Source organism: Apteryx mantelli, chromosome 6 (genome assembly GCF_036417845.1).
Source record: "Apteryx mantelli isolate bAptMan1 chromosome 6, bAptMan1.hap1, whole genome shotgun sequence".
Lineage (NCBI taxonomy): Eukaryota > Metazoa > Chordata > Aves > Apterygiformes > Apterygidae > Apteryx > Apteryx mantelli.
The window spans coordinates 4952442-4976653 of NC_089983.1; the positions used below are offsets into that span (position 1 = coordinate 4952442).

At 41.8% G+C, this 24212-nt stretch overlaps 1 protein-coding gene across 1 annotated transcript in view; it reads left to right on the plus strand.

Annotated features, from left to right (window-relative positions):
- Positions 1-24212, plus strand: part of NDUFA10 (NADH:ubiquinone oxidoreductase subunit A10) — a 51824-nt gene that overhangs the window by 4167 nt on the left and 23445 nt on the right. The window contains exons 5-8 of the mRNA XM_067298474.1: positions 8048-8169; positions 11617-11696; positions 15627-15681; positions 23364-23449. Of these exons, the coding sequence (XP_067154575.1) occupies positions 8048-8169; positions 11617-11696; positions 15627-15681; positions 23364-23449 (343 nt within the window). The remainder of the gene's footprint in view (positions 1-8047; positions 8170-11616; positions 11697-15626; positions 15682-23363; positions 23450-24212) is intronic.

Sequence of the window (24212 nt, forward strand, 5' to 3'; positions counted from 1 at the left end):
AAGATTCCTTTTAATTTCTTTTCATTTTACATAGTTTTTTTGAAAAAGAAGATTGGCCTGATTCAGTGATACTGCTAGGTTGTTTTGTTTTTTTGTTCATTAAACTGTTTTTACAGAAGTGAATGCTGAGGAACATCTAACATGAGTGGGTCTTACTAGAAAAACTAGCAAACCTAATGGTCAGTAAGCAGGCAGAAGCTGCGGTTTTGTAGAACTGGGAATAAAGCATAGAGGTTATATGAAGAGGAATAAAAAGACACTGTCCAAGCACACAGGGATAGGGTTAGCAAAACCAAAGCCCACCTGGAGTTGAATCTGGCGAGGGGTGTGAAAGGCAACAAGAGCAGCTTCTACAGGTCTATCGGCAGCAAAAGGAAGAATAGGGAAAATGTGGGTCTGCTATTGAATGCAGCAGGAAATCTGGTGATGGGGGACACAAAAAAAGGCCAAGGTATTGATTGCCTTCTTCACCTTGTTTTTTACTGGTAAGATTTGCCTTCAGGAATCCCAGGCCCTGAAACAAGTGGGAAGGTCTGGAACAGTGAAAACTTACCCTCAGTAGAAGATGTTCAAGTTAGGGAACTTTAAACAAATCAGATGTACACAAGTCTGTGGGACCTGATGAGATGCATCAAGAGACACAGGAGTGCAGAGAGATGTCATTGCAAGGCCACTCCTTATCTTTGAAAGAGGTTCCTGAGGGCTGGAAGAATCGAATGTCACTTCTGTTTTCAAGAATGGCAGGGAGGAGGATCCAGGGGAACTACAGGCTGGTCAGCCTTGCCTCGATCCCTAGGAAGGTGGTGGAGCAAATCCTCCTAGAAGCCATTTCCAAACATGAAGGACAAGAAGGTGATTGGGAATAGTCATCACAGATTAATGATGGGGAAGTTGCACTTAACCAGTCTGATAGTCATCACATCATAGAAGGCTAGCTTGGTGGATGAGGGGAGAGTGGTGGATGTTGTTTACCTTGACTTTAACAAGGCTTTTGACAGCGTCTCTCCTAACATCCTTATTAATAAGCTGATAAAGTATGGACTAGGTAAGTGGAGGGTGATGTGGACTGAAAACTGGCTGAACTGCTGAGCTCAAAGGGCATGCAGTGGTGCAAAGTCCAGCTGGAGGCCAATCACTTAGTGCTTTACCCCAGGGGAGGATACTGGGGCCAATACTGTTTAGTATCTTCATTAACGACCTGGATAATGGGACTGAATGCACCTTCAGCAAGTTTGCTGATGATACAAAACTGGGTGGAATGACTGATATACCAGATGGTTGTGCTGCCTTTCAGAGGTACCTGGACAGGCTGAAGAAGTGGGCAGGCAAGAACCACACGAAGTTCAACAAAGAGACGTGCAAAGTCCTGCACCTAGGGAGGAATAACCCCATGAGCCAGTACAGGCTGGAAAGCAGCTTTGCAGAGAAGGACCTGGGGTCTTGGACAACAAGTTGAACATGAGCCAGTAATGCGCACTTGCAGCAAAGAACAACAGCCTCCTATGCTGCATGAAGTAGAGTGGCACCAGAAGGTCGAGAGAGGTGATCCTACCTCTCTGTTCAGCACTTGGGAGGTGACAGCTAACAGAGGCAGTGAACAGACGCAGAAGTTTGCGCAGCAGTTTGCACAGAAGAGCGTGAGAAGGCGCCTTCGTTTCCGATCCCTCCAGTGTACGCTTCAAGTATGGTCATGACACGCCGCAGAGCACATTCCCCAGTGGCTGTTGGAGTCGCTGCGTCAGCTGTGTCAGAGGCTGGGACCCAGACAGACCCTCTGACAGTAGATGCAGCTCTACAGGTCTTAGGCTGCAGGGAGTGCTTGGGGCCTCTCCGGGAGGCCTGGGCTGACAGTCAGCTCTCCTGCAGGAGGTGTACTGTTGTTGACGAGCTGTGTCGTCAGGTAAGGGAGTTACGGGAGGAAGTCAGTAGGCTGCATAGCATCCGAGAAGATGAGGAGATAGGGTGTTCTTGGAGACTGTGCAGCTTCAGGAGTCTCAAGCCCCCACAGCAGTGGAGTTGCCGGAGGGCTCTGTGCCGTGTGAAACGGTACATCATAACACTGTAGAAGGTGGCTGGAAGCTGGTTACTTCTCGTAGGAGGAGAGAGGCTCCTACTCCTCCTGAGGACTTGCATTTGAAGAACAGGTTTAGTGCCCTCCAGGAGGAGCAGGAGCTGGACATGGCTGCAAGGGAAGTACCTGGGACAACAGACCCTGTGCCTTGCGGGAACACCGGAAGAAGCGGCGGGTGATGGTTGTGGGGGACTCCCTGCTGCAGGGGACGGAGGCACCTATCTGCCGACCTGACCTCTGGTCTAGAGAGGTTTGTTGCCTGCCAGGGGCTCGCGTACAAGATGTCATAGAAAGGCTGCCAAGGCTTGTCCATGCTTTGGACTATTACCCACTGCTGCTTGTCCCTGTGGGCACTAATGACACCAAGGGCAAACTGGAAACCATCAAACAGGATTTCAGAGCTCTGGGGATGGTGGTCAAGGGTCTGGGAGCCCAGGTCATCTTCTCCTCAATCCTGCCAGTGAGGGGGATGGATGAGAGGAGGAGGAGACGGGCTTTCCAAGGTAACGACTGGCTGTGCCGCTGGTGTTGGCAACAGGGTTTTGGTTTCTACGCCCATGGAACCCTGTTTGAAGATTGACCACTGCTTGGGAGAGATGGGATCCACCTCACTAAGCGGGGCACACGTGTCTTTGCCAACAGGTTGGCCAACCTGGTAAGGAGGGCTTTAAACTAGGAAAGATGGGGGAAGGGGAGAGTTATAGCGACAGGGTAGTTGGCAAAACACAGCTCAAGTCGGGATGCCTCCAGCAGGTGCATGCAGCCAGGGAAGTGCGCATGGGATGTGGCTATGGAGGATCCTCTTGTATCCCTCCTGGGAAACCTGCATGCTCGATCACCTCTCTGAAATGCCTGTACACCAATGCACGCAGCATGGGGAATAAACAGGAGGAACCAGAGATCTGTGTGCGGTCGCAGGGCCATGATCTCATTGCCATTACAGAGACATGGTGGGATAGCTCACATGACTGGAGTGCTGTCATGGATGGCTACGTGCTTTTTAGGAAAGACAGGCCAGGAAAGCAAAGTGGTAGAGTTGCTCTTTATGCGAGAGAGCAACTGGAATGTATCGAGCTCTGCCTAGGGGTGGATGAAGAGTGAGTTGAGAGCTTACGGGTAAGGATTAAAGGGCAGGCTAGCATGGGTGACACTGTTGTGGGTGTTTACTACAGGCCACCTGATCAGGAAGAGGAAGTTGATGAGGCCTTCTACAGACAGCTGGAAGTAGCCTCACAATCACAGGCCCTGGTTCTCATGGGGGACTTCAACCACCCCAATATCTGCTGGAAAGACAACGCAGCTAGGCACAAACAGTCCCGGAGGTTCCTGCAGAGCACTGGTGACAACTTCTCGACACAGGTGGTGGAGGAGCCAACGAGGAGAGGTGTGCTGCTGGACCTCGTACTAACAAACAAAGAAGGTCTGGTTGAAGATGTGAAGGCTGGGGGCAGCCTTGGCTGCAGTGACCATGAGATGGTGGAGTTCAGGATCCCACGAGGAGGAGGCAGGGCAAAAAGTAGGATCGCAACCCTGGACTTCAGGAGAGCAAACTTTGGCCTCTTCAGGGACTTACTTGGAGGAACCTCATGGGTTATGGCCCTAGAAGGAAGGGGGGTTCGAGAGAGCTGGTTAATATTCAAGCATCGCTTCCTCCAAGCTCAAGATGGGAGCATCCCTAAGAGTAGGAAGTCAAGCAAAGGAGGCAGGAGGCCTGCATGGATGAGCAAGGAGCTCCTGGCAAAACTCAACCAGAAGAAGGAAGTATACAGGAAGTGGAAAGGGGGACAGGCCACTTGGGAGAAATATAGGAACGTTGTCAGAGTACGCAGGGATGCGACGAGGAAGGCTAAGGCCCATTTGGAATTAAATCTGGCAAGAGATGTCAAGGACAGCAAGAAGGGCTTCTTCAAATACCTCAGTAGCAAGAGGAAGACTAGGGAAAATGTGGGCCCTTTGCTGAATGGGGTGGGTGCCCTGGTGACAAAGGATGCAGAGAAGGCAGAGTTACTGAATGCCTTCTTTGTCTCAGTCTTTACTATCAGGCCAGCCCTTAGGAACCCCAGACCCTGGAGACAAGAGAGAAAGTCTGGAGGAAGGAAGACTTTCCCTTGGTTGAGGAGGAGTGGGCTAGAGATCATTTAGGCAAACTTGACACCCACAAATCCATGGGCCCCGATGGGATGCACCCACGAGTGCTGAGGGAGCTGGCGGATCTCATTGCTAAGCCACTCTCCATCCTCTTGGAAAGGTCATGGAGAACAGGAGAGGTGCCTGAAGACTGGAAGAAAGCCAATGTCACCCCAGTCTTCAGAAAGGGTAAGAAGGAGGACCCAGGGAACTACAGGCCAGTCAGCCTCAGCTCCATCCCTGGAAAGGTGATGGAGCAGCTCATCCTGGAGGCCATCTCCAAGCACGTGGAGGACAAGAAGGTGATCAGGAGTAGTCAGCATGGCTTCACCAAGGGGAAATCATGCTTAACCAGCCTGATAGCCTTCTATGATGGAATGACTGCCTGGGTAGATGAGGGGAGAGCAGTGGATGTTGTCTACCTAGACTTCAGCAAGGCTTTTGACACTGTCTCCCATAACATCCTCATAGACAAGCTCAGGAAGTGTGGGTTAGATGAATGAACAGTGAGGTGGATTGAGAACTGGCTGAATGGCAGAGCTCAGAGAGTTGTGATCAGTGGCGCAGAGTCTAGTTGGAGGCCTGTAGCTAGCGGTGTCCCCCAGGGGTCAGTACTGGGTCCAGTCTTGTTCAACTTCTTCATCAATGACCTGGATGAAGGGACAGAGTGCACACTCAGCAAGTTTGCTGATGATACAAAACTGGGAGGAGTGGCTGATACACCAGAGGGCTGTGCTGCCATTCAGAGAGACGTGGACAGGCTGGAGAGCTGGGCGGAGAGGAACCTCATGAAGTTCAACAAAGGCAAGTGCAGGGTCCTGCACCTAGGGAGGAATAACCCCAGTCACCAGTACAGGTTGGGGGTTGACCTGCTGGAAAGCAGCTCTGCGGAGAAGGACCTGGGAGTGCTGGTGGACACCAAGTTAAGCATGAGGCAGCAATGTTCCCCTTGTGGCCAAGAAGGCCAATGGTATCCTGGGGTGCATCAGGAAGAGTGTTGCCAGCAGGTTGAGGGAGGTGATCCTCCCCCTCTGCTCAGCCCTGGTGAGGCCCCATCTGGAGTACTGTGTCCAGTTCTGGGCTCCCCAGTACAAGAGGGATGTGGCACTACTGGAGCAAGTCCAGCAGAGGGCTACAAAGATGATTAGGGGACTGGAGCATCTCTCTTATGAGGAAAGGCTGAGAGAGCTGGGCCTCTTTAGCCTGGAGAAGAGAAGGCTGAGAGGAGATCTTATTAATGTGTAGAAATATCTTAAGGGAGGGTGTCAAGAGGATGGAGCCAGACTCTTTTCAGTGGTGCCCAGCGACAGGACGCGAGGCAACGGGCACAAACTGAAACACAGACAGTTCCATCTGAACATGAGGAAAAACTTCTTCACTGTGAGGGTGACAGAACAGGTTGCCCAGAGAGGTTGTGGAGTCTCCTTCTCTGGAGATATTCAAAACCGCCTGGATTCAATCCTGTGCGACGTGCTCTATTTGAGCCTGCTTGAGCAGGGGGGTTGGACTAGATGATCTCCAGAGGTCCCTTCCAACCTCAGCCATTCTGTGATTCTTTGATTCTGTGACATCTGCAATGCTGAGTCAAGTTCTGAGCTCCCCTGTGCAAGAAAGACATGGACTGACTGGAACAAGTCCAGCATTGGGCCGTGAAGTTCATTAAGGGACTGGAGTATCTCTCACATGAGGAGAGATTGAGAGGGCTGGGATTATTTAGGGTTAAACTGAGAAGGCTCGGGAGGGATCTTATCAATACTTATAAATACCTGATGAGAGGGAGTAAAGAAGATGGAACCAGACTCTTCTCAGTGGTGCCCAGTGAGAAGGATGAGAGACAAAGGGCACAAAGTGAAATACAGGAAATTCCACTTAAACATAGGAAAAAAAAAAGTTTTTACTGTGAAGATGATCAAACACTAGCACAGTTTGCTTAAAGAGATATCCATCCTTGAAGACTTTCAGAATGTGACCAGACACAGTCCTGAGCAATATGCTCTATTTGACCCTGCTCTGAGCAAGGTGGTTGAACTAGACAATTTCCAGAAATTCCTTCCAACTTCAGCAATTCTGTGATTCTAGGTTGTGGACTCTGAAATTCTTGAGTAGTGCAGTGTTGGTGTGTCTTGGGCAGACTCATTGAGTCTCTGTCACTTGGCTAGACATGGGGTAATTACATGATGTATGTAGGAGACCAGCTGCAGCCAACCCTTAAAAACTTGAAGCTGTGCAAAAGTTTGAAAGTCTGTAAAAGTAGCTGTAAAACCAAGTCTTCAGTTGTCCCCAAAGTAAGTTCTTACTGAAATTATTGTTTCTGCCTGTTCTTGGCAAACCTAGGGTTTTGACTACTCCTGAGGTGAAGATAGTTGTTTCTCTGACTGCCTTGTGTTTCTGGTGTCTTGTTTGATTTGGTTTAGATTTAGGCAGTTTGCATTTGTTTCTTTAACACTAGCTGTAAGTTGCAACTTCCTTGCTGAATGAGTTTGTTTTGAGAGCTGGTTATAATGAGCTGTCTCTTACTGATCTGTGTTGGCAAGGCAAACAAAGCCTAGCAACCTATGATTCTACAGTGGGCAGAATCATTTGTGTGCATTTGTTCTTTAATATAAAATTCAGTTAACAAATTAACAATTGCACTGGAATCCTAAAATGGCAAACACCTTCATAAAGAAACAGCTGACCACTTCTTATTGGGTGCCGAGTACGGTAGGTTTTCACTTTTTCCACAAACTATTTAAATTTGAAAGCCTAGCACTACATTTTTAGCTCAGCCAATGAGCCTTATTGAGGACTGTTTGCATTTGAGCTAGGTTAAAGGGAACCCATGATATTCATAAATGTTGAAAAGATGCTTCCACTGAGTCAGGGTGTGTTGTTAACTATCAAACTATTAATCAAAGGATGCTTTAAGTTACTAATGTGTTAAAAGAATCCAATGGCAGAATCCTCTGGTTACTATATTCTTGGAGAGAAGATCTGCTGTTCCTAGCTGTTCCTAGTGGTAGAGGACAAAGCTATTGAGAAACAGTAGTATAGAGTACGCCTCCAAGACAGGCATGGAGGGAAACAATGTACTGGGTTGCTGACCTCTTTTATGATATTTGCTTTCCTCCAGGATGATTTTGTGTATGCATCAGGGGACAAGGCAAATGTATGCCTTACCCTTGGATTTCCCCCCATGGTGGGAAATAAAGAGGAGTACTTGCAAAGCATCTTGTTCCTCCATTAGTCTTCCTGAAATGTGACATTTTCCAGCATGCTCTTTTGCCACACTCTTGCCTTCACTGTGTTAGCACAATACAGTATTTTTTTATATGAGACTATGCATAATGGAAGGCAGCAGCAGTCATTGATCACCTCAGGTAATCTAAGTGTTGCAGCTGTCTGACTGTTTTATGAGAAGGTGTCTTTACAGAATGGGGAAAACCTGTGTTTTTCCAAACTTAAGTCAGAAATAAATTTCCATTTGGTATAACTAGTTAAATATTCTTACATTTCAGTGCTTGTAGCTTCTTGTTTTAATTATATTGGTTTTTACTTTTTATTTCTGGAAGATTGTTTGGCCTGAAAAGTTGCTGAATCCTACTTGAGGAAAAGCCTACCCTACACTTAATATATCAGCAAATACTTTGGTGGGGGAAATGATTTATTTGGGAGTAGAATATGCTTAGTAAATGCAGGAAGAACACTCAAGAAGTGGTTGCAGATTGATTACCTGATAGTTTATAATTTTAATGCCATTATCTTTGTTCTTGTTCCTTGTTTGGAATACGTGTATGTGTTCAGCTGTGCTGCTCTTAGGTCTGCAGCGTTTGATTTTTTTTTTTTAATTTATTTTTATTTTTTATCCAGGTCTTGATCACTACAAGGAGATCAAAGAGATCAGCATCTGTGAATTTCTACCACCTCACTTGGTCATTTATATAGATGTACCTATCTCGGAGGTACAGAAGAGGATTCAAGAGAAAGGAGAGGTAATTTTATCTCTTACCACTGTTACTATCCACTAACATCTGTCATAATCAGGCCCTTATGCATGAATTCCGTAGGATTCGGTGCAGAATTCTGCTTCTGAAAAGCTTCTAGTCCTCTTCAGGTATTAGAACTGTGTGTCAATGATGACTGTGTGGTTATTCTGGTACATTAGTTCTAAAAAAATCAACCCTTTGACCACTTCCACATGCTTTCACTTCTGCCATGAGAAACTCTGAAAAACTCATGTGCTCTTAAAAATCAGCGTTTGTAGCTGTCATGCGAGGAATCACATCCAGACAACATGCTTCTTTCAACATGCTCTATGATTCTCTGTGCTTCCTGAGTGCCATCAGCTGCAGTTGGCTTCCTCCTTCTCCAAACTCCCCAGTTGATTGCTTTTTCAGATCTGTTGAACTGTTGACATTAATGTGTGGGTCACTGTGAAAATGGATGACTAGCAAGTTCAGTTAGTTTTGTGAAATTAAGAAATTTACTGCTTGATGCTTTCATGTTAGCTCAGTAAAACTGTCTTTTTTAAACTTAAAACTAATTTTTTATAGGTCTTCCATCAGATATAAAATCCCGGGAGCTTTCAGCTGATGTGGTATAAAGTTAATAAGAAATACAGTTTACTGGTTTGTCACTAGTACAAATTCAATCTTGTCTAAGGTCAGAGTATGTGAATTTACCTGTTGCAAAGTTTTGACAGTTGCAGGACATTCTCTCTTTTTATTTCAAAATCCTTTGAGACTGACACAATTTCTCTCTTCAAACTGTCTTTTTTAAGACATGGTATTGAATGGAAAATACTATTAAAAAGAAAAGAATATTAACTTCAGTTCGTAGCATTATGACTTAAAATTACCTCTCGTATTATTTCAGCATGCTGGATTACTGGATTAGTTTTGGATGAGAGAAGCTGTAGGGCGTTTTTGTATAATAACTTATCTAAATAATGGTTAAAGTTTGGGTTTTTTTCTTCCCCCTCCTGAGATATTTAGACATGTGCTCATAACTATTCTCAGATGGGTTATGAGAATCAAATGATGTTTACCTTGTACCTTGTTCAAAGGCAATGAAAATTGTAGTCAAGTGAAGAATTTAACTGTGGAAAGTCTGATGTATTAAACAAAAGTTTTGATTTATTAGAAAAAAATTCTTGTATGCCTTAAATGGTTGGCTACATCTGCTTCTTAAAGCATGTGTGTATATGGTAATGTGCCAGGGTGAGCTGGTAGCATTTGGTTTTGAAGTTTCATGTTCATTTAAGAGTGAAGCTGATCATTGCCAAAGGGAAGTGACTTCAAAGCAGTAAATGGAAGGTTGTCCTTGCTGCTTCGTGATCTCTGTGGCCCGAGTTGCATTGTCTGCTGTTCAAGTGACTCTGCCCTTCTGCCCTTGAGCAGTTTAGGTCATGATTGAATACACCTCTACCTTTTAAAGGACGAGATATTCTTATATGGGAAAACTATAGATTTTTTGTTTAAGCAACTTGAGTTACAGAATTAGAAACTTCTTAATGTATTTTGGGAAACCATGAGTTCTTTGCCCTCATGGGCATAAAGATTAGTTGTGTTTCTGAGACCTTCTGTTCTGGCAGAAATTGCTGGTGTAACAGAACTTCTTGGGGCAGGGGCATTGCTGAATATTGTAGTACTTGTTTGGGGATGGTGTTTTGGGGAACTCAGTATCTTCAAGTGAGTGGAGGATTTGTGACTGGTGTTCATTGTGGAGTTATCATAGCACACTGGAAAGAGAAAAGTCCCCTAATGGGCCCAAGTAGCTGAGAAACAGATCCTTCCAAAATAATGGGCATCTCAGATGGGCATTCAAACCCAGCTGGTGGGGAAGGTAGAATGTCCATCTTCTTCAGGGCAGCAGAGAATGTAATGTAATTTTAGGATTGAACTGAAGGAAGAAAAAACTCATGTTCCATGGCAGATGAAAGAAATTCCAGGCATTTTGCAAATGTGGTGTTTAGAGTACACTGTATGATAGGTGCAGCTGGTGGTGAGCTGTTTAACAGTAGATATGGTATCCATTTACCTCTCAAAGAAAGACTTTGAGTTTGTTGGAGTGGATGGTTGCCAATGCACTTCTGTGGAACTGGAGATACGGATGCAAGTTGTCCCCCTTGCTGAAAAAGGAGACTCGGACAATCCTTTCCCTTTTTATGACTGATTTTATATAACTTCCTTGAATGTGCAGGTGTCTAGGATTGACCAGTCCTTGGAAAGTTAATTTTTTTGAGCGCTGTTTTTGGATAGTGCTTTTAATTTGCACAGACTGAGGAAAAAAGAGGTGATTCCTATAACAGACTGAAATAAATAGGAAGAAAGTGTGTTTTGTTTTTTTTTCTGCTTTGCTTTTACATTCTTCTATTGAACCTGTGTGGGATAATGGTCTGTGATTATCTGTGATCCTCCCTGCCGTGGGGTAAACAGTGAATACAAAGGGTGATTTGCGGTCTGATGCCCATGCCGGTGAGGGGTGAGACAACGCCCAGGGCGAGGCGGAGGTCTTGCCACTTGCCACTGCTCTACCCAAAACGACACCTGGGGCGAGGTGGGGGTCTTGCAGCCTGGTGTTGTTGATAGGGGCAAAAGAAAATAAAGGCCAGCAGCCATTGACACCCTCTACTGAGCTTGACAAGGACCAAACATCCCACAGTGTTTGACTCAGCCCCACCTCGCCAAGAGTATAAATTCAGTGCATAAACGATCCTCCATTTGGAGGGCGAGAACACCAACCTACGGACGGGTCCACGGGCCTGGACCTCTCTCCTCCCCAAAACAGGGACGCCTTTTTGGTAAGGTTTGCACCGCCGACAATGTCGGACCTTACCCCACGAAAAACACCATTGTTGAAAGCGCTTAATTATGAGTTTGAGCTCAGAAAAAGTAGAATTTGTTGCAGTAAGTGCATTTATCACCGGCAGTCCTGAACCTGTTGATCTGTCGCTCTAATAAATTGTCTGTTTTGATCAACTTTGTGAACCTGACTCAGTGAAAGCCCTTTTGAGGAGGGCTCTGGCAGGCAAAGTTGATTACCCCTTTCCCTCCCTTCACGTGACAGTAACAACCTGCTTTTCCCTTTCTTTCTAGTTTCACTAGCCTATTAGAAGAATCTTATTCATATGGCTAATTATTAAAGATCTTGAGGTATGGGATAAAACAGTGATTTTGGGAGGCTGTGACTCATTCCTTGGAGTTCTCTAGATATTTAGTGCCACATAAGAAATTATGAACACTCAAAATGTCTTAATTCTTCAAACCTTCGTTAATGCGTATGTGGTTCAGTGGATGTTTGGCTGCTAGTATGAGAGTGAGCTCTTGACAGATGGTATAGCAGCAACTTCTACTTAAACTCTCTGAAATCTGTGTTGGTGGGAAAAGAAAGAAAACAAACTTTACAACATTGTTCTTCTGTTTTCTGTTTATTTTTAGCCATATGAAAAAAAGGTGTCTGCTGCTTATCTCCAGAACATTGAAGATGCTTACAAGAAAACTTTCATACCGCAGATCAGGTTAGCAAAGTAAACTGTGTTGTCCAATGAATAAACACATTTTTGAGTAAAAATGTGTGCAAATCCTAAAATCTTTGCAGATATAAGCAAATAAAACCATGTCATGTGAGAAATCCTCCTTGTGCTATGTAGTACAGTGTTATGTTCTAATGACAGGCTATTGCATTCATGGCGTAATATCCATGTATTATTAACGACGTATATAGTTATCTTTTGCATCTGAGAAGCCCAGTGCCACCTTTACAATATTGGAAGTTTAAAAATGAAATCTTTGTATGTGTGACCTTTCTAGAGCGCTGTTTTTTGACTCTCTTGAGATTCAAAGCGGGAGAAGAGTTGTAGAGAAGTAAATTCATTAGATTTCATTAATTGACTCATCTAATATATTGCAAAGCTAATGAGCCATGACCTGCAGTATGTTTCTTCATCCTGCTGTCTCAGGTCATTACAGCTTCATTGTCGTGGAGTCAGATACAGGGTAGCATAAATTTGTTTATAGTCAAAAGGACACATCAGCAGCAAAGCCAGGAATCAGGTCCGTTACTACTTACAGCTATCCTCTTTGCTCTGCAGAAACAAGTGCTGTCTTTGTCTCCCTCTTACGACAGCACACTGTATGTGGTTGGCATTAGCCTGTTTGCTGCTCTTTCTGTTAGCTAGAAAGAGTGGATGGAGTACTTCCTTGAAACTATGTACAGAATGCCATAGCTATAGCTGTATGTTTGCATTCACGTGACCTGAGGAGAGTGCCATGCAATGTAAGGGTTTTTTTCAGGCTTTTTTTGAGAATCTGAACACTTGCAATTTTTCTCTTTTAAAAATTCCTTTCACTTGTCATAGCTTTGGTTAGCATCTTGATGTGGAGGGACAGGAGAAAGAGGTTTTGAGATAATAAGAGCTTTTCGTCCCCTTTTCTAGTTCTGTTTCTCTGCCTCAAGAGGCAGACGCCTTACAGCCTTCCACATTTGAAAAAGATGTGATTGGCTTGTCAGTGCTGTTAAATAAAGACTACGCTGCTGCCCATTTTGAGAGACTAAGGGTGCTCTTTTCTAGGCTCTCCTGGCTTTCTGTAGCTAGGAAGCAAGAATGTGGGAACCGTAAATTCGAGATGTGGAGACTATTCTAGATTGTCAGCTGTCCCAATTCTTAACTCTGTCAAAAATCAAATCGTCTTAAAATCTAAAAGCACACGTACATAAGCAATCTTGGTCTCTCATAAACAGATGACTCTCTGAAAGGGCAGCACTTCAAGGTCACAGACCCAGGTCTACTTTACATCGAAGTCTCTAATCACACAAAGTTTAGTTTGTGTGTGAAGTTGACTGTAGCCTGCTTGTATTCCCTTGTTTTCTTGCTCCAGCTCCCAAGATAAATCAGTGTAATTGTCAGCAGTTGAACTGACTAACTTCATATTGAGGCTGTCAGTCACATAGGGCAAAAGTTGTTGGTGTGATGTGTGGTCAGCTGCCTCTGAGCGTATCCCCCACAGATTAGCAGCTAATACACAGCTGTCAGAGGGAAAGGGGAGCTAAGAACTGAGAGGGAGGGTGGGAAACCTTGGGACTGTCATCCCCCTGAGGGCAGAACTGTTTTGAATTTACTAGTGAGGAGAGAAATGCTGCTTATTCTTTGGATCAAATCAAGCCCTGTTAATATACCGTGTTGTTTAGTGAGGCTAAATCCTAGACTGGCTGGTCCTGCTGTGATTTCAACTCTTTCCCCCTTTGGCTGTCCATGGCCAGTACACTTGTTAAGCAAACACTCTCTGGTTGGCATCCTTGTCAGTGTATGGGTTTGCAATAGCTTGTCAGATCAATCTTTGTGCTCAAGTCTGAAGAAGGACTTCTCTGTCCCCTTAATATGGAAAAGTTCTAAATGTGTGAAACTTCTGCTTTGCACATCTCTGGACCTCACTGATAACTTGCATATTGGATGAATATACGGAAGCTTCAATTGCCTTTAACTGCTTCTTTGCTGGCTTCAGAGTGATACAGTAAACTATTTCATGCCTTGATGTTAATCTCTGGACAGACAAGGAAGTATTTGATTCCTTAGCTCTTTAGGACTACCAAAATCAGGTCCAGACAGGCTAAACAGAATTTTATTTAGACTTTTGAGCAAATTCCTGGCCTGTACACTTTCCATGTTTAAGCTCTTTTTTGCTTTTCCTTTCTTGCTTTTCTTGAAAATGTCTTGAAACACAGTAGGAAAATTATGTGGTTTGCTACTTAGTAGAATTCTGGTTCCATTTGATTGAAGCAACTTGGCGCTGCCCTAAGTGGAGTGTCCTGTATAATGTGGTTAGCTCTTTTAAAATTGATGCTTCCTTTCTAGTCTGACATGTTTGTGAATGCCTTTTAATGTCTCTTTTGATAGTGATTTGTGAGGCTGGTGCTGTGGCAGATACTACTTAGTGATTTTGAACAGATGGCTTTTGTCTTTCATTTGGTTTTCTTTTCCAGGCCCGAAGCATAAGATTACCTATGTTATCTTTCATATCGAATGTTGCTTCTACAGAGCAGCTGTTTTCTTAATGAAAGCCCTAATAATCTGCAGAGTATCAAGTGACTTGATCTGCACTGTTAATGCAATTGCCAGTATAAAGCTCTGTATTTGGTCAAGTCTGGCCTCTTGTTCTGATTAAGGACAGTTGAAATTGAAGATGCGACTACGCATGCTGTATTGTCACAGCTCCCTTTAAAAGGATGCCATTTATTTGCTTCTGTTCTGTGACTGTGAAGAGTTGTATGAGTCTTTCTGCCTTTCTTTTTTCCCTGCAAGTTGAGAACAAACTCTTTAAATAGTTCCCCCATTATGAGCTCTAGTTAAACGGCAGCACTGCAGAATCTCAAACCAGCTGCTTGTCACTGACTCTCTAAGTTTAGGAGTTTAGGAGTTCAGAGGAATAAAAGGCACTCTATAAATGAGCTTTTTTTACCAGAGCTGTTCTGACTGACCACCATTAATACAGATCAGGAACTAGTTTGGACTGCTGCATTTGTATGTTATTTTGGTAATGTGATTGCTTCCAGAAATACTGTTTAGCTTGCCTGCCTTAATTCTGATTAACCACTTGGAAGTGGTTATGCTAAGAAAAAGGTCTGCAGGTGCTCTTCTTGATTCTTCAGCTGTTCTTCGCGTTGCTTGTTTCCATTTCATTTTTCCTGTAAGTTTTTGTTAGCTGAAGGAACAATGTGAGTCTTCCACACGAGCTATGGCAGATTTGGGAGCAACTATTGCCGAGTAGTGTGTGTATACAGTAGTGGAAAATGCTCTCTTAGGAACTGCAGTCATGGCCCTGCTCCTCAAGTGACTTTTTTTTGAAGGTTGCTGTGCAAATAGGAAAACAGTCTTTTAATCAGAAAGTTGTTACATGTTGTAAATATTTTTCTACTTACGGATCCCACAACCTGTGTTGTATTGCTTTCAGTTAGCTCAGGCCTAGTAAATAATGATAAATGAATTTATTCTTTTCTTTTAAATAACCCATGAGTATTAATGTACTTGCTATAAAATTGAAAGTCTACTGAAGTTTTGGTTATGACTGGTTAAAGATTTCACTGGGCTTCAGATAGATTGGAAAATTGTAATTGGGGTGGGTATGCACAAGTGAAATGGAAACAAATTCATAGATGGGATTTTTTTGGAACTGAAACTATGTAGATACCACAGGCCATTTGTTCTTTAAAAACAATTTTGTACCAGGAAAGAAACAACTTACAGATCTAATAGGAATTCTATTGCAAGAACTCCATAAATACTCTAAAAAAATATTCTAAAATTTTTGAATGCTCCTATTATTGTGTTTTTGTTTCAAACTTCGTTTCAAACTTCGTTTCAAACTTCGTTTCAAACTTCGTTTTGAAACAGGGGAGAGAGGATAGGCATAGCAGTTGCATCCTGTGAATTAAAAATTTCTTCTCTTTGCAGTGAGACCAGTGAGGTTTTGCAGTACACTGCAAGTGAGGTAGAGGATGTGGAGAAGGTAAGAGTTTGCAGCATGTATTGGTTGTAAAACTGCCTTTACATGTGAAAAGATTTTTTGTCTTTCCTGGTTTGTTCTTGTCGTCTTTTCTGGATAATCAATGTGGCAAATGTCAAAGTTGTTCCTTAGTGTTAACAATATGGCAAAATTGACTCAACTTTTTTTTTTTTTTTTTAAAGTTTCAAGAGTGAAAGGTAAAGTGAACACCAATCTGTTTTGTTGTCGTGCTAGATAACTACTTAATGCATCTACTGTTTTACTTTTATGGCAATGATGTAGGCTGGATCTATGCTACAAAATTTTGATGAGTGATTGCAGTTTTGTTAGCAGAGTGGAAATCTCCCTCCTCTCCTCCCCGTTCCCTTTGCTAAATTATCTGGGTATCTGAGTAAGCAAAGCCTACTACAGACCACGTGATCAACACCAGTAAAAGAGTCTTTGGGCTGATGTAACTTATGCCAGGTGTTTCCAAATTTGATTTGTTTTTCCAAGCAAATAGTGTGAGGGAGATGAAAACAGCATCTCCTGAGTCTCTGCTGGGCTGTGCAGTGTTGGGCTGTTCAGTCAGCTTCCTTGTTTGAAGTGTTTGGTGGGATGGGCATGGCTCTGCGTAGCTCAGTTTGGGAACTAATGGCATAAACCAAGAGGTAAGTCACCCCCACTGTTCAGCTGAGACTCCTTTTACCTGTGTAAGGTCTGTCTCCGTTGGCTTTTGCCAGTATGAAGCTTTCTGTGGTCTAGATTAGTGCAGAAGTTCCTATGCAGTAAAATGACTGTTATCTTCTAAAAGCTGATCATTATTTGGTTATCACAAACAGCTTGATAACCAAAGCTGCTATCAGCTTTTTAACCTGGGTTATTCATCTGTATTGATTAGCATGTGGTATCTGAACTGCAATTTTTTTTCTCCAAACGGTTTGGTCAGAAAAGCTAGTCCTGGACCAAGCCAGATAAATTGCCATCTCATTGCCAGAAATAAACCATCTCCTAGTATGAGACAGGATTAGCCTGAGATGACTGCTTCCTCCTACTCTAAACTGTTGTTTCTAGAGTAGGTGTAACGTTTGTCTTATTTCAGCAGACGTACTTGCTTGTGAAAAGTTACTAGTGGGATAATTGAAGCCTTTTGCTTCCTGATAGTTAACTTTTCTCTGTAGTTGTTGTCCACTGCCTAGATATAATTCTAATGTCCAAGCCTTATATAATTCTGAACAAGTTTGTAGTGTCTGTTCCAGTTCTAGGGATGAAAGTTGCACAGTGAACCCCTCAAAGTTCTTTTGAATTCTGTAGTGGCAATAAGGGTGTCAGCTGCACTAAAAATTTCCTTTTCTGATATGTTTTGCTGATGTGAATTCTTTCATCCTCTGTGCTTCCTGTTTAAAATCTCCGATATGTCCTTCTGGGGTCCATTTAATGCTCTTCTTGTGTCTGTTACAAAGGAAAAGATTGAGAGGCTGGTTATATTACTTTCTGTCTGAGGAAATAGGCCCAGACCTTTACATATTATTAGATGACTCATTCCTAAATAAGCTGGAAAGAGGGAAGTGTCAGTGATGACTTTATTTGAGATGGAAAGCTTACTATTTTGGGGAAGGGGAGAAAGGGGAAGCATAATAGGCTGGTTTGCATTAATAGGATATATTTTGAATATTCTCATTTTAGCATGTAGTAAGTACGTGGTATTTAGGGACCATATTATAGTGGTATTTTTACCAATTTCAATACAGTGTTTAGGCTGCTTGTTCCAAGCTTACTTTTTTTGCCACTCTATTTGTACTGATGGGAGGATGACAATTTCTTTTAAAAGCACCCCCCAAACAGCTTATCTAGCAGAGCATCCTTGCTCCCTTTGGAAAGAACATAATCCTTACAGAAGTAAATCAATATATCAAGATGGTAGTCCAGCACTGATAACAGGGTACTTGCTGAAGCCCCATGCAAATGGCATTACTATGGTTCTTTTTAAAATGTTGGCAGTCTTCTGCTTCATATGTAGGCACAGCCCTGTTTCAAGAATGAAGCAGTATGTTTTGTTTTGAAGCGGAACTTAAAATGTGCAAGTATGGTTGGCAAAGGCTGCAGGCTCAGTACACCTAGGTATCTTCCATAGCTCACGCCTTCCTTTTTTTCGTTGTGTTACTTGGTTCACTGGCTCTGAGGCTTCCCTCAAGCCAGCTGATTCCAACTACTACCAGTTACTCCAACAGCAAAGAAAAGAGTATCAAGAATCAAATGGAAGAGGGAAACAACCTTCCTTTCAGTACACGTATCACACCTATTCATCCACCTACACCATATATGATATTCCTTCAACAAATAGTAGGCCACCTATTGCGCCACACATAGGTTTGTGAGGGCACTTCCTTCTTGCTGTGGGACATATCTGAGAGCCTTTCTTTGCTAAACCTCAAGTTGATGTTTAATTAAAAGATCTTTAAGCCCAACCTTGGCATTAATAACAAGGGAGGTTTCTAGTTGTATTTAGTTGGCCTTGCCCATTAATTACAGTAGCCTGTACCTAATATCCTCATGTTCTTGTGCAAAAGCTTTATATAAAGCAGGAAATGTTGGTAAGGACTTTCCTGATAGTAAAGTTATAGACCCCATTTACCACATTACTATGCATTTCTATGCATTTTAGTGCCTTTTATGAAAAAAATGGTTGGGCATTACATTTTGGGTCCTACCCTGTTGTGACTGGATTTCCATTACATTTGATAATAGAGATTATAAAATAATGGTTATCAAACAGTAGACTTGTGAAGCGGTTTGAGTTTATACCCCAAAAAAGGGCTGGTGCCTTCATGGCGGCAGCAGACAAATAGAAGTGCACTCAGAAGGTGCATTTGAGGTAGGCAACTACTTGCAAATAACTGTTTTTGGAGTATTGCAAAATAAGAAATTTCCCCAAAATGAGGCTTTTTCGAAACTTTAAAAGCCAAAGGCCTTTTCTTTTGTTCTGAGATTCACCTTTATTTATGCATCTGTTTACCTGTGACGTTTTCCACCTGACAATTCTGACATGAATCTTTCTGTATCACTTTCCAGAAATGACTGAAGGGAATTAACCTTCACATTTTATCTTTTTCAGTCCTGAAATTATTCTGTATCCAAGTAACTCTTGGACCTCTGAGGTTTCAGTCTTCTGCGTATCTGTCTGAAAAATTGAGAGCACAAACTCATTATTCTCATATGCATAAAAAGTATATGCTTTCGAGTTAGCAGGATTGGGGAGGCTCTGCTTGCATGCTAAAGGAATAATGCATACAGTGCCTGGTGTGCACTCCCAGTCTGAAGTTCACACATTTGCAGCCTCAGTGAGAATTCTGCTTTCCAGTGAGAAGCATCCTCTATGAAGAGGAAAGATTAGCATCCTAGGAATACTAGGAATAAAGTGTTCTCTACCTTGGTTTTAGATTCTTTTTTTTTTGAGGGACAAAAAAAAAAAAAAAGGAAGAAGCTGAAATGAACAAAAGGAAAAGAGATCAAGGTGTGGATGAGATTACAGAGCAATTATAGTGAGCTTTTCAGGTCCATAAAAGAAAGGATGGCAAGATTTGAGAGCCATGGTGTTTTAAGTGGGTAGCCACAGATGTTTTGTAGAGGAAACAGAAGAGAAAGAATTGGGGTGGGTGGTTGTTTATCTGCTTATTTTCTCCCCCTCTTTCTCTCTGAGAACATCTGAAGTGGCCAGAATAATGCTATTTGTTTCCTCTCTGGGTTTTGTAGTAAAATGCATTGCTGGAGACTTTATTTTTATCCCGTAAATCAGGCTTTAAAGTCAACCTAAAGCTCTTATTGTTCAAGTAGAGACTCCACCAAGCTCAGCAATCTCACATCATCACTGAACATAAGCAGAGTGCATACTGATGACCCTCTTAATTTGTTTGGACAAATCTGGACTAGAGGAAGGGTTTATTACTTTGAAGACACATTGCAAAGATGATCTCATATTTTCTTTACTGATTTTAGCTATAAAAACTAGTACTGGTTCCATTTGAAAAAATTAAGTTTTTTGGTTTTTTTTTCCCCCTCTGTTGAGGTTCAGTTTATCTTTGAAATTAAATCATTGAAATTTGGGAATAAAGGATGGCAGGAGGGAATCATATCTGGCTTGTAGGGTGTCTGTGTACACAGATGTATGCTATTAATAGATGTTGATGTTTACCTTTTAGGTAGCTTTGATGTATAGACTCTTTGCTTTGCTATTTGGGAGATTAATTTTTTATGAATTTAGAGTTCAGTGACTTTTGAGTTGCTCATAGCAGACATGCACAACTTACAGAAATGACTTACATTTCTTTGGTGTGCTTAAACAGCTGATTTGGGGTCTTTAACACTGGTTGTAAGGGTAAAGGAGTTGTAAGGCTAAAATAGAGTTTGTGTATTTAGGATATTTGACTGCTTTTACATGAGGATAAAATTGGAAATGAAAAGGTTGCTCAATTGAAAAAAAAATGCATATTGAGAAGGGGGAAAGAAGGGGAATAGTTTGCAAACTTCACAGGAAATATTTCTTGTCCTCTCTGCTTGTGAATACAGTATTTTTCATTATGTGTCCATTTTATTCAGTGTCACAAGTTTGCACAAAGTGGAGATAATGCTGAAGATGGGAGCCCATAGGGAGATAAGCTTTGTGCCACATCCCTTGTCAGTGAAGAAGTGAAAGGCTTCAGAAGTATCCCACGAGAACTGTTCTGTTGCAGATGCTATATATGGGTTAAGCTCCTTCCTGCAAGTTGTAGTCTGAATTCTGTAGGGTTGTATCCTAAGTTGCTTCCTGTGTCTGTCTCTTGCTTAAAGAAGAAACCTATGAATAGGAAGTTAGGGAAAATTCAACTCTCTAGAGCACCCCCACCTCAGGTATGGTGTCCTTCTCCCCATAAATTATATGAACAAAAACAGTGTTGTCATCCCCACTCCCACCTTCCCACCCATAGTTCTTCCAACAGCAGAACTTGCCAGTTCCTCACAAAATAGGCTTAGGTTTTGCACGTCATTTGTATTGGCTTAGTTGCAAAGATTATGGAAGAGAGTCCAATTATTGAAAACCATTTTTTTTTCCAAGTCCTAGCATGCTCTCCAGTATATTAAAAACTGATCTCTCCTGGACATTAGTATATGTTGTGCTACTTGGTTAGGTTTAAATCATTCATTTGCTGCTAATTCCTGGGGGATGCCAGGGCATTCCTTGTGAATTAAGAAGCTGCTGTTCTAGCCTGGTAGGGGGCTAATACCATTGTTCAAAAGCTGCTGGAAAAGATGTCTTCTGATATGGTAATAAGTGTGTGCAAAACTAATTTGGATACTGATCTTTTTTCCCCCTCAACATCTTCTAAGCCCTGTTGTTAGAAACTCTATTGTTATTCCTGTCATCAGCCATGGTCGGGAGTTTCCAGAGCTTTGTTGTGGTGTAAAGAAGTAATTTTTTTTTTTTTTTTTTTTTTGCGTATCTAGTAGGAAGTTGAATGTTTGGCATTTAAATTAAGAATAAGAGATATTTGAATTAACTTACCATACATCTTTCTTTCTCTTTACATCCTTGAATGAATGTAGTGATATTCTGTGATGGTCAGATGCAGGTAATGCAAGTTTATATGTGAACCAGTTTATTAAATATGACATGATTTGTGATGGGGCCTGTCATGCAAGCTCAGGAACACCCCCCTGCCTCAGAGAACCAGTATCCCAATTGCAGCAAACACAAATGTTCTCTGACTATTGTTGAGCTTTTACCGTGCTTGAGGAGTGTCTGAGTCATGTGGTTCTCCAGTACATAAGGATCCTGAAATCTGAGTACAAACTGGAAAATGGTATATACCTCTGAGCCTATTCTGAATGAAAGGATTTCTGGAAGGGATTGGGACAGTATCTTGTTGTTGTTGTTAAATCTTGTGTATATACACACTTATGCACAATAATATATATAATATACTTTATAATATTTAAAATACAGTATTTATATTTTTATACTATATATAAAAATATATATATGAATATATTTTTTCTTTATGTGAAAGGTAGATTCCCATGTTCTTGGCTACAGTATCTGGCTTGCCAACTTTGCGCATTTCTAAGAGATCAAAAATGGTTAAATAGGAACTTGCTTGAAGTTTGAAATATGCTTTGATGTTGTCACATGTCAACTGTATGTTTGAAGTCTTTGTAAGCAAATTTAGTCCTTAAGTAATACAAATGCCTCAAGTAAAATGATTGATCAGTTAGTCATATCTCTAAGCTACCTCTTCTTACCATAAAATGTAATACTGGTAATAGAACGGACCGTTATAGTTGAGACTCCTTTCTAATAACACTTTTTTTTATTGCCCTTTCAGTTTAAGTGGTAATAAATGGGATTTAACATTCTCTCAGACTTCAGGGAATAGATTATTGTGGATTTAGTATATGGCAAATAATAGAAGCTTCTTTTCATTTCTTACTCCACCACTTGCTTTATTACTGGCACCTCCTTACTTGTTGTCAATGGAATGACAATTTGTCATTTTGGTCCTGACCTCAATAGCTTTTTTTTTTTTTTTTTTTTTTGGAAAGGACCTTTGTGAAATTATGTTTGGAGCTCTATTGATCCATTCCTTCCCAAGTTGTTTCAAGATATTATCCCCACCTCAAGGATTTATAAAATGGCTTCAGTGTATCCTCCCAACACTGGTTCAGATTTCCTTCAGATCAAGTCAGTCATATGTAATCACATCATAATTGTTTTAAGCAATTATCCAGTGTGCCAGCAAAGATGTGACTTCTGATGGAACCAGTCTGTAAATGAAGCTCAAATATAGTATTGCTAACCTTGGAGATGCTAGAGGAGTGGTTTCCTGAGACGATGTTACTTGTTTGAGTTGTCCTTGATGCAGTGTTGTGAGTTTTGCCTTTACTTTCTGCTCAGGTTGTGTGCACGCATGAGTAGTTTTTGATGACTGATCAAATTGGGAGCCTTTGGACTTTTGTTACTATGGCTGCTTTAAGTATGTTAGGATATTCCAGCCTGAAATATTCATCGGTTTCCATTGTGTGAACCTTGCACAACAGCACCAAGAAACAATTGCCACAAGGTGGAATAGCCAGCTACTATGTAGTATTGCTCCTCAACCTTTTCTTAATTAATGGACTACTGAGCCTTTTGGGGGAAAAAAAAACAAAAAACAAAAAAACACAGACTTCCTATGTAGCATGGAGTGTGATGGCTTTTGTTTGCTATGACAAAGGGCTAAATTTAGGCTATTATTTTTGTTTCCTTCTCATTGTACCTTTGAGGTAGGGTCATGCCTTTTTTTTTTTTTTTTTTTTTTGCTTCCTTCTAGCCTCAATGGCAGGTTAAGGAAAAGTATTTTAGAGCATATAAGAACTTGCAAACAAAGCACCTCCCAGCCTATTTATTCCCTGCCATCCTTTGCTCACTAGAACTCAGAACACCAGGAGCTTTAGAACTGGACCCCGTTTGTCTGTCCAAAGCTTATGGCAGGGCCAGGGCCTCCAGCAATACAGTTTTGGACCATGGGAACTCTAATATCTGCACTGTTCTGTAGCATTGAAACCTTCCTGCTGGGTGACTTGTTTAATCATATATGTTAATTATTTCATTGATTTGGGTGGGGGGAATTGTTAAAGAGAATGGAAATTCTGATCAGACCACCTTTTAGTGTAATTTTATCCTCTGATTCCAGGTGATTGAAGACATTGAGTACCTGAAGTTTGACAAGGGGCCTTGGCTGGAACAGGATGATGTTTCTTTCCATCATTTAAGACTTTAGTAAGTATGATGTCTTTGAATAACATAATGCTATTTAGCATCAGAGCTCTGGGAAAACAATGCTTTGACTTTTGTAAAGTATATTTATATTTGCACTGTGACTTGCTTCTTTATCAGAAATCAGGAGTGATAGCAGGCTTTTGTAATATGGATGCTTGCCATTGAAATATGGGTATGGTGTTTTGCTGCTGCGACTTGATAATTGATTGGACAAGAGACTTCAGACGAATAGTTTCCATTCTGTTAATGGATCAAAAGAACTTTATATTCATTTCCTGAGTGCTGTGACCTGTGGTGCCTTTTTGGGGGAGTGTATTTTTTACGAGTACTCCTGTTCTTAGATGGTCACAGTATGCAGAAAGGTATGTAACTGTAATGTAGTGCTGTTTAGACTGGCTATGTTCAAAGTGTTTTTTTCTAAAACTAGTCCAGTTTCTTATATGCTGTACTTCTTTCTGCCTTTAAATATCCTTTCAGCTGTCAAGAAACTGGCTGAAGAGAACATAGAGGAAAAAGGAAACAGGCAAACTTGAACAATTGCTCAAAAAGTGTTTTTTCCTCCTTTCCCCCAACCCCCAGTATATAAGGAGGTTATGGAAGCTTTAATCCTAATTTACAGAATGAACTTTTGCAGTTTTGCAATTTTGTCATTCATTCTCAGTAATAACAAGGAGAATTGTAAAGTATAGCATTTCAGGTTGTTCTTTTGTTAAAGATCCTTGTCTGCCATATTGGTTCTGAAGAGATAAAGTTCAGATAGTAG